Below are 10,073 nucleotides of genomic sequence, written 5' to 3'. Positions count from 1 at the left end.
AAGGCGAGCGCTCTACCACTTGAGCTACAGCGCCACTTCCGGTTTTCTGGTGGTTTATTGGAGATAGGAGTCTCACGGTCTTTCCTGCCCGGGCTGGCTTTGAACCGTGATCCTCAGATCTCAACCTCCTGAGTAGCTAGGATTACAGGCGTGAGCCACCAGCGCCCGGCTTACTCTACATCATTTCTTAGCATCAATTCCTCCCTTCATCCTAGACAATAAATACACCAGAATAGTAAGTTGAATAGTAAGTTTGCTTAATTTCACAACAAACAACCAAAGGATCACATACTTCGATAGTATATGTGCAGTGGCTTTGACCTGTTCTTTGGGCTTTGACAGTAATAAATTCCTCGAGGATCGTTGATAACACTCCCCAGATTCCATGTACTTTTACTGGAGTTACTTATTATCTTCCCATTTTTGAACCATTGGATATTTTTGTCTTTCAAGTCACAAGTGAGAAGTACTGAACCATCTTCTCGATGGTCATCCACTCTTATCAAATTGCTTCCTGAAAAGGGAAAAGAAGTGGTTTCATTAAGGATTGTGTGTGCGCACACACACACTGATACTGAGGCTTTATCTCAAGGGCTCACACCCCTGCCTGGCTTTTTCATTCAAGGCTGGTGCTCTACCACTTGAACCACACCTCTGTGTATTCAAATAGCCTCTGGTTTTTTGCAGGTGAATTGGAGATAAGAGTCTCACAGGAGCTGGGTGCCTGTGGCTCACGCCTGTAATCCTAGCTACTCAGGAGGCTGAGATCTGAGGATCATGGTTCAAAGCCAGTCCAGGCAAGGAAGTCTGTGAGACTATTATCTCCAATAAACCACTCAGAAGACTGGAAATGGCGCTGTGGCTCCAGTGGTAGAGTGCTCACCTTGAGCTGAAGAGCTAAGGGACAGCGCCCAGGCCCAGAGTTCAAGCCCACCACCACCACAACAACAACAAAAAAGAGTCTCACAGGTCTAGCTTGGAACCATGATCCTCAGACCTCACCCTCCTGATTCGGATTACAGGCATAAGCAGGTGGCTCACCAGAGCCCATTCATTAAGGATCTCATCTCTGAAATTCTCCCCACCTCAAGGTAACCTGAGTCTGGTGTTTCTCCGACTTTAATGTGCACACAAATCACATTCTAACATCATGCTAGAATTTAAGTAGTTCAGGGGAAGCAAGAGTTGGTGTGACTGGGGCTGGGAAGGTGGCTCAGTGGTAGAGCGCTTGCCTTGCATGCATGAGGCCCTGGGTTCAATTCCTCAGCACCACAGAAGCAGAAAAAAGCCGGAGGTGGCGAGGTGGCTCAAGTGGTAGGGTGCTAGCATTGAGCTGAAGAACTGAGGGACAGTACCAAGACCCAGAGTTCAGGCCCCACGACCACACACACACACACACACACACACACACACACACAAAAGAGTTGGTATGACTGACATGCTCCCAATGCTCCTCATTAGCCGTCACACCTCCAGACCCGCCTCATTCCTAGGGTTTCAACTGCATGGACAAGACAGTTGATTGCTTAGCTGCAGAGAGCTGCCCAGAGCAAGTCAGCAAAGCACTGGTTTGGTTGTGATGGAGATAACAGCGGTCTGACTCCTGCCATCTCAGCTTTTCCAGACTGTTCCCTCCGTGCAACTACTGCGGTAGGAAGCCATGTTTTCATGGATTCCCTCTGAGTACGAGAATAGGAAGAAGCCATTTCTCCTACCTTGTTCTGACTGGGCCACGGAACCTGTGGAGACAGAATAGGTGGAGGATCAGCTGGGTACGGAATTGTTCCTATGTCTGGAGAAATTCTCGTGGGTACTTGAGGTCCAGATCTAGCGGGTTCCAAACCCACCAGAATGAGAATATCTGTATATCTGGTTTCCTGGATGTAGCTTAAATCACCAAATTGACTTTAGGGTGATAATAAAGAATTCATTTGATTTTTTTCCTGGACTTCCTGGGTGGGATTTTTACCCTTAGAATTTCATGAGTGGAGCTGGGCACTGGTGGCTCATAACTATAATCCTAGCTAATCCGAAGGCTGAGAGCTGAGGATTGAGGTTCAAAGCCAGCCCAAGTTCATCTTCAATGAACCACCCAAAAGCTGGAAGTAGAACTGTGGCTGAAGTGATAAATCACCAGCATTGGGCAAAAAAGCTCAGGGACAGTGAGTTCTGGGACGGACACACACACACACACGCACGCACGCACGCACGCACGCACGCACGCACGCACGCACGCACAGATTTTAATGAGTGGTGGGAGTGCCTTTGTGATTAATGAAGTCAAATAGCTGCAGTGAGAACTGAGCTCAGCAGACAGAGGCATTGGCTGATTACTGACAGCTGGATCTGGAGCGTGGGTTTTCTATTGTTCAACCCAGCGCTGTTTACATTGCATCCAGGACTCTCACACTGCCCTCCACTATGGGTTGCTTTTAGCCAGTTCTTTCTCCTTCTTTTTCCTCTGGGAAATAACTCCACACTGACAGTCTTCTTCAAGTCTCCCACTCTGCCATCACCCAGCTGCCTCAGCAGGTGTCACAGTGTCCCACCTGGTTTTTGGGGTACACAGTTGCTGTGATGGCCCCTTCAGTTCCTTTTCTGTTTACAAGCCTACCTGTGTCCAAAACCACCTCTACTCCCTTTTCTGTTAGTTTCAAAAAGCTTCCAAGTTGCTTCCAAAAAGCAGCTCTACACCTACCTCTGCTCGCCATCTTCTCCTTTAGCCAAAACTGTGCTCAAGTTTCTCTCATCCACAACACTATTTCTTTTTAAACTCCACTTCCACCTTTTCCCTACCACTCCTTCTTGTCTGTCTTCTCCAAACTTCTTTCAACAGTAGTCTACTCTTGTTCCACTTCACCACCTGCCCATCCATTAGGCTTCCTCCTTACTGCTGTAAATCACTGTGACCTTTATTTTGGCAAATTCAACCAACTTAAGATATGTTTTTTTTTTTTTTGTCAGTCATGGAGCTTGAACTCTGGGCCTGGGCGCTGTCCCTCAGCTCTTCAGCTCAAGGGTAGCACTCTACCACTTGAGCCACAGTGCCACTTCTGGTTTTCAGGAGGTTCATGGAGATGAGAGTCTTACGGACTTTCCTGCCTGGGCTGGCTTTGAACCGCGATCCTCAGCTCTCAGCCTCCTAAGTAGCTAGGAGATTTCAATATATTCTTATGCCTGTGGACTCTAGCCTTGGAGATTCTCCTCTTCTAGACGTTCTCTACTTCCTTGCTTTCCAGCATGTTGCATTCATTTGATTCTTTGGTCATTTATTTGGAGATTAAACCCCTCAAAAGCAGGCTTCACAGTCCCACCCTCAGCCCCTCTTCCTCACACATCGCATAGTACTCTTGTGATTTCAAGAAATTTTCCATGATTTTTGGCTTCTCTTACTGTGTCTAGTCTTCAGGTCTCAAGCTCGTTCATTTGCTTCCTGTTGGATATTTCAAACAGGCGCCTGTGCTCTACCTTACACTCAATATGGCACCATTAGAACCCATCTCTTAGAACAGAAGCTTTCTCTTCATTTTTCCTTTTCCTTCTGGACTCTTTCATATTAGGATCTCATGCACACTTGCTGACCACTGGAACAACTGAACAATTACTTGAGTCAGTTTTCATGGGAACACTCTAGTCCCAGCTCTAAATAAGAGAATACATAGTCTTTCTTCTCAGTTTCTTTGCCTGGATTTTTTTTTTTAATCTAAGATGGCGGCGACATCAGCAGCAGCAGATTCTAACTGGTTGCCTCCTGTGTTTTGTCCCTGTTAACATGCTTTCCTTTTCTTTTTTTTTTTTTTTTTTTTTTGGGTCCGGTCGTGGGGCCTGAGCTCTGGGCCTGGGCACTGTCCCTCTGCTCTTCAGCTCAAGGCTAGTGCTCTACCACTTGAGCCACAGCGCCACTTCCGGCTTTTTTCTTTTTGCTTATGTGGTGCTGGGAATCGAACCCAGGGTCTCAGGCATGCAAGGCAAGCACTCTACCACTGAGCCACCTTCCCAGCCCCCATGCTTTCCTTTTCTAACCAGGAATATTAAGGGGGTTCACTTTTTGCCTTTCCTTCTTTAAATTCGAATGTGACACATGAAGGTTGGCTTACTATCTCTGTCTCCCTGGCAATGGCCTCTTCCCATGAGCCTTTCCTCCCCCTGCCAGAACCCCTGTCTGGCCCTTACCTTGGAGAAGAACGAGAGCCAGGACAAGGCCAAGCAGACACTTCCCCTGCTCCATGGCAGTCTCCGTCTCTGTCCTTCCCCGGCAGAAGTGTGAAGCAGCTCTTAGTTGCCAGCCAGCCTGTGTAGCAGCTAGCCTAGCTCCGCCCAGCTCTTTTCTGCAGAAGGCAAGAACCCGGCACCTCCACCCTCAGCTTCCAGTGTGGGCAGCCGTGGCCTCAGCAAGGCTGCAGGTGCACGTGTCCTTTGCTTTTCCGTTAGGGAGTTGAGGGTAGTGGTGGTGGGGAGTGAGAGGAAGACCGAGCTGGCTTCCCACCCAAAGACTCAGTTCCTCCTGAGAAGCCTTTCTCATTCTGGATTGGGGGATAATCCTGAGCCCCTTTCTCTACAAATGAGATAAGTGTCCGGTTTCAAGTTGTCCTTTAATGCTAGAACGAATCCACTTACTCCCAACTTTAGAGTGCTTGGAGCTGGAGTTCTGAATGGAAGAGCATCTTAGTCTGAGGCTTCACTCAGGAATTTTGGTCACCATTCTTTTTGAGGTTATCAAAGTGGTCTCTACCCAGCAGGGATGGGGAGGCAGCAGGCCAGCCTGCACTTTTCCAGGGCCGGGGTCTGAATTGCGTTTCCAGGCTCCCCGGCTCCTCCTCCCAGTCACTTGTGAATCAACAAAAATTCACAGAGCTCTCATGATCTCCCTGGCCCAAAATAGAGTAATGAGCGAGACAGACGAGGCTCTGTCCTCAGCTGGACAGTCCGACTGTGGCCATGTGGAGAGTTTTAGATCTCCATAGGCCATGGGTGGGAAAAAGCCCATTGTCTCCTGGGTAGGCCCAATTCTGCCTGTGAGTTAATTATATCATTATTAATAAGTACCTCATAGTGGGCATGATGGATGTTGCAACTGCTTTTAAATAAATAAATAAATATATTTCCTATCTGCAAGTAGTTATACAAAGGGGTTACTATTCAACAGATCAATGTGTGAGTATATGTGTTTTGATCGGCAAATGCTTTAAAAAAATCTTTGATGACACCGATGGAATGAAACTCTGAAAAATTCCATGGTTGGCCATTGGGTATTAAGTATCAGAACCAGGACTCGAATTTCTCACTGGAAATGGGGGTTGAGAGGGCTCTGGAGTACAACTTGCTGGCCGGAAGCCACTTGGTCTGGTGTCCCAAGCTACCCTCTGAAGGGTCCTGAGCGAGACCAGGAGCAGGCGGAGCCTCTCCCATATGCCTTGTATGACTGGTTGTCTAGTTCTTGTCTAGGGGCATTTGGTAGGTGATAAGTCAATGTAGTTGTGTGATCAACAGGGACTCTGAAGTTCTTGTTTTTCATCGGTGACTCAGGGAAGGCCATTCTGAATTTCCTTTACTTCTAAAAGTCGAGACAACCTTCTCTCTACGCTCTGTGCTATCTTCTGCCCCATCCCCAAACTTGGTGATCTAGCAAGAGAAATTTGCACCTGCTTCCTTTCGACTCTGCCTCTAGCCTTCTTTGGTTTCAACAGCCCCCCAGCATCAAAGGCAGAGAAGCAGAGTTGCAGACATATTTGACCTCCTCCCCTCTTCTTCCTTTTTTTTTGCATACCCATGAGTCACTTGGCGGAGGAGGGGAGGGCTCTCACCCTGGCTGGTGGTTCTGTGATCCGGCACTGTTTGCTGGATGAATTCCATTGGAAGATGGAACGTAGGAAGATCTTGGCTGGCCTGATCCTGGCTGCCTTCCTCCCTCAAGGTTAGTAAGGCTTCTCCAGGTGGGTGGAGGAAAGGGCTGGAGCCTGAGGTTCCATGCACGGGACTGCCTAACGCTATCTTCAGCGTCCAAGGCACTCCATGGACTAGGAGGGCAGGTCTGGGATGTCCAAACCAGGCACTTGACTCTGACCTATTCCAGCGAGGACTTGGGTCCTACCTTCATTTCTTACTGGAAATCAAAATGACTATAGACTATTAAATGATCCTTCATGGTGATCTTCAGCAGAGTCAGAGTCTAGGACAGACCAGAGAGCTGTCTCAGATTGTGGTTGTTTTTTTGTTGTTGTTTATTTTTTTTCTTCTTAGTGAGCCCCTTTAAGATACCTGTGGAGGAACTTGAGGACAAAGTATTTTTGAGGTGCAATACCAGCATCGTGAGGCTAAAGGGAACCGTGGGAGCACCATTATCAAGCAATAAAACTCTGGACTTGGGCAAACGTGTCTTGGATCCAAGAGGAGTGTATAAGTGTAATGGGATAGATAACCAGGCCCAGGAAGTCTCTACTGTGCAAATATATTACCGAAGTACGTGTCTCCTGGCTTACTGGGGTGGAGTGGGTGAGCCTCTGGGTGGAAGAATAATCTGGCTAGAAGGAGCCTATGGTGAATCAATTCATCCTTTAAACAAACTGGGGTCACTCTTGCAATGATCCGAGCTAGATTTGGGGGTGGAGGGCTTAGGAGGGCCTCACTAAGCAAGGCAGAGCTGGAGGAGCCTTGTCACTTGGGACTTGGTAGGGAGAGAGAGAGAGAGATTTGGGCCACTGCTTAGTTTAGGATCACTTCAGGGGTTCTTTGGGATAAAGGGACCCAGGTGGGAAACACAAGACCATCAAGCTCTGCCTGAAGTTTGAGTCTTGACTTGAGAGATGACAAGGCCCTCCCCAGGAGGCAGAGATGGTTCCCCATCTTCAAAGCTCTCATGTGCCCTCTCCCCTTCCCTCCACAGTGTGTCAGAGCTGTGTGGAGGTGGACTCGGCCACCGTGGCCGGCATCATCATCACTGACATCATTGCCACGCTGCTTCTTGCTTTGGGAGTCTACTGCTTTTCAGGACATGAGACTGGAAGGGTCTCTGGGGGTGAGTGGAAGGGCTGTGTGTGTGTGTGTGTGTGTGTGTGTGTGTGTGTGTACTATGCTCCAACCGAAGAATGGGGATGGTGATGAGGAGTCCTCTTACAATGTCCTCAGGTCCTATTATGAGGTGTGAACAAGAATTTGTGTACTGTCTAAGCCATGCAGACTTCTGGGGCCATGGCCAGGTGTGTTCATGGGTCTTCAAGGCCCATCCACCCGGCTCCTAACCACTCTGTCTCCCCAGTTCTTCCAGCTGCCGACACTCAAGCTCTGTTGAGGAATGACCATTTGTACCAGGTGAGCCCTGAAGGGCAGGAGGCCAGAACTAAGAGGGGGGATGAGCAGGGATGAAGAGGCTGATGGTGGGTGTTGTGCCCATGGATGGAGGGGCATCCCTGGACGTCTGCGCATGTCACATACAACCTCTCAGCTGTGGGCTCGGCTGGCGAGAGCTCGGCCCAGCCTCACCGTCCCCCTCCTCGCCTTGCAGCCCCTCCGAGGCCGCGATGACGCTCAGTACAGCCATCTTGGAGGAAACTGGCCCCGGAAAAAGTGACCGTGGACCTGGTGGTGTCTGGAAGCGTCATTGTCAACTGTGCCTTCCCTCTGAGATCAACCAATAAAGACTTTTTTTTCGGCTCCAGTCAGTAGATGCCTGCACTTTCCAGGGTTCCGGGGAGGGATGGGAACTGTGTTGACATGGGGGACCCTGCCTTTTCTTCCCGCCTGTGTTCTTCCTTCACCCCCTTCAGTCCCCTGCTCCGTGTGGACTGGGTGAGAGGCAGTCTCCCGTCCATCCTGGCCCACTGGTGTTTGTAGCCCAGTGGGCTTCCTGGGTGAGACATCTTCCCACCACCCTTGCTCTGCTACTTGTCAACTCCAGTCCCTCTAATAACAACTCTTCCATGTTTTTTGCTGCCTCCCTACCTCTGAGGGCGGGCTGCCATGGTTAGAAGCCAGCCACAAAGCAGTTTCCATGACATCATGGGCGGCAGCGGCCGACACCTCTAGGAGCTCTGAGACTCAGTTCTCTCCAAGACTCACAGAGTGGGTGTGACAGGCTCACCTCAGCTACGAGCAGTTACCACAGGCTGTGAGCAGGTCTCAGCCTCAGGCCCTTTGTCCCCCTTTCTCCTGTATAAAAGACTCCATTTATCTTCTTTCCCTAGGATGTGTTCCCACCCTGCCCTTGCCTTCTTCATAATAAACCAGGATCAGAATTAAATTAAATTTCACTAATTAAAACACATTCTGTCTCCAAGCTGGCGTTGACTGGGTAAGGGTTTGGGAAATGTCAATAGACGTCATAGTCAATCAGTGAATTCGTGAAAGGCCAGTAGTTCTCTTTAGGAGAATCAGGGTAGCGCTCTACCACTTGAGCTATGGAGCCACTTCCAGTTTTCTGGTGGTTAATTGGCAATGAGTCTCATAGACTTTCCTGCTGGAGCTGGCTTTGAACCATGATCCTCAATCTCCTCCTTTTGAGTAGCTTGGATTAGAGGCATGGACCACTAGCGCTGGACTCCTGACTTTTTAAAATAACCATAAACATCTTTTGTAAGATTATTTATTTATGGTATGAGGAGTTGAATTTATCACCTTCACACTTGTTAAGTATACACTGTCACTTGAGCCATGTCTCCAGACCTTTTTGGTGTTGGTTAATTTTGAGGTGTGGGAGTGTGTCTCACTTTACGATTGGTTTAGTCTGAACTGAGACTACATGTGCTTATCTGTGCTGCTATGACTGACAACCCCCATCTGGGTCTTTTAAGTAGCTAGGATTACAAGCTTAAGCCACTGTGCTTGGTTTTTTATTTTGACATAGGGTTTTGCTTTGGGCTTGGACCATGATCTTCCTATTTATTTATTTAGGTCGATCATGGGGTTTGAACTCTGGGCTTGGGCTCTGTCCCTGTGCTCTTCAGCTCAAGCTGAGCACTCTACCACTTCTGCCACAGCGTCACTTCCAGTTTTTGATTGGTTTATCAAAACCAATCCTGCCTGGGCTGGTTTTGAACTTAGATCCTCAGATCTCAGCCTCCTGAGTAGCTAGGATTCAGGCATGAGCCACCAGTGCCCGGCTTGATCTTCCTATTTATATAACTCACTGTACCTGGGATATATAAGAGATTTTGGTCTGAAGTTTGTCTTTGTCTGGTTTTGATGCTAAGGTTCTCTAGAAAACAAGCAACCAAGGCTGGGAAGGTGGCTCAGTGATAGAGCACTTGCCTTGCATGCATGAGGCCCTGGGTTTGATTCCTTAGCACCACATAAGCAAAAAGAAAAAAGCCAGAAGTGGCGCTGTGGCTCAAGTGGTAGAGTGCTAGCCTTGAGCTGAAGAGCTGAGGGACAGCGCCCAGGCCCAGAGTTCAGGCCCTACCACCGGCCCCCACCCAAAAAAAAAAGAAAAGAAAACAAGCAACCACATGCATGCACTACTGTAATCCAGCTTTTGATTGGTTGAGATGTGCATCTCCAGAACTTTTTGCCTAAGCTGGCCTTACATCTTGATCCTCTCAATTTCTGTCTCCCAGGAAGCTAAGAATCTTGGCATAATGTTCCTGGCTTGACTAAGCATTTTTGTTAAGATTCTGGGACTGCTCTGGTGGCCACCTCCTGCCAGCTCCTCTTTCCTCTCTGTAGTCTCTCCAAATTGCCCCACCAAAGGTGGTCCTGAAGGAAAGGGGGGCAGTTTTCTGGTGGATGGGTTTTGATGACAAGTTAAGAAGCTGTCCTTTGACTATGGAGGAATGTTCAGTGTTTGTGTATTTGTTTCACTTCTTGGACATAGATTTTGCCAAGCTAATGTGAAATTTGGGGGAAATTGTAAATCTCACCTGCAGCCATCACGAATGGGATTCGCGAGTGCCCTCATGTAACAAGCTGCAGAGACATGGCTGGCCCTGCCCCCACGCCGGCACGCAGCTCTGCTCAGTGCCCCTTGACTGGTGAGATTGGGAAAAATGACTTCCAGCCCTGCCTGAGAGCCAAAGATTCTTCCCTTCTCATCCTTTCAAGGGACTCTTTCTCTGTCATCTTGCAGTTTCCTCTTCTTTGTG

General features: G+C 48.6%; 2 protein-coding genes across 2 annotated transcripts in view; one reads left to right on the top strand and one right to left on the bottom strand.

Annotated features, from left to right (window-relative positions):
* The window catches only part of Cd3g (CD3g molecule, gamma (CD3-TCR complex)), a 7,924-nt gene extending 3,616 nt beyond the window's left edge, over positions 1-4,308 (bottom strand). The window contains exons 1-3 of the mRNA XM_013009554.1: positions 4,174-4,308; positions 1,716-1,739; positions 293-514 (exon numbers count right to left, since the gene is read on the bottom strand). Coding sequence (XP_012865008.1) covers positions 293-514; positions 1,716-1,739; positions 4,174-4,228 — 301 coding nt within the window. The 5' untranslated portion in view covers positions 4,229-4,308. The remainder of the gene's footprint in view (positions 1-292; positions 515-1,715; positions 1,740-4,173) is intronic.
* A 1,417-nt stretch (positions 4,309-5,725) lies between these two features.
* Cd3d (CD3d molecule, delta (CD3-TCR complex)) lies at positions 5,726-7,654 on the top strand. Its single transcript, XM_013009444.1, has 5 exons — positions 5,726-5,914; positions 6,241-6,459; positions 6,884-7,015; positions 7,256-7,308; positions 7,502-7,654. The coding sequence occupies exons 1-5, from the start codon at positions 5,770-5,772 to the stop codon at positions 7,565-7,567; spliced, it is 615 nt and encodes a 204-aa protein (XP_012864898.1). The 5' UTR covers positions 5,726-5,769; the 3' UTR covers positions 7,568-7,654.
* The last annotated feature ends 2,419 nt before the right edge of the window (positions 7,655-10,073 follow it).

This window comes from Dipodomys ordii, unplaced genomic scaffold, assembly GCF_000151885.1.
Source record: "Dipodomys ordii isolate 6190 unplaced genomic scaffold, Dord_2.0 Scaffold10, whole genome shotgun sequence".
Lineage (NCBI taxonomy): Eukaryota > Metazoa > Chordata > Mammalia > Rodentia > Heteromyidae > Dipodomys > Dipodomys ordii.
This window is presented reverse-complemented; position numbering and strand designations above follow the sequence as displayed.

What these genes read in the sequence shown, in the direction of transcription:
- Cd3d (XM_013009444.1), top strand. Translation starts at nt 5,770, where the DNA reads ATGAGTCACTTGGCGGAGGAGGGGAGGGCTCTCACCCTGGCTGGTGGT. An exon ending in GGCTGCCTTCCTCCCTCAAG is followed by an intron (nt 5,915 to 6,240) that starts GTTAGTAAGGCT and finishes TTTTCTTCTTAG; the next exon opens with TGAGCCCCTTTAAGATACCT. An exon ending in GACTGGAAGGGTCTCTGGGG is followed by an intron (nt 7,016 to 7,255) that starts GTGAGTGGAAGG and finishes CTGTCTCCCCAG; the next exon opens with TTCTTCCAGCTGCCGACACT.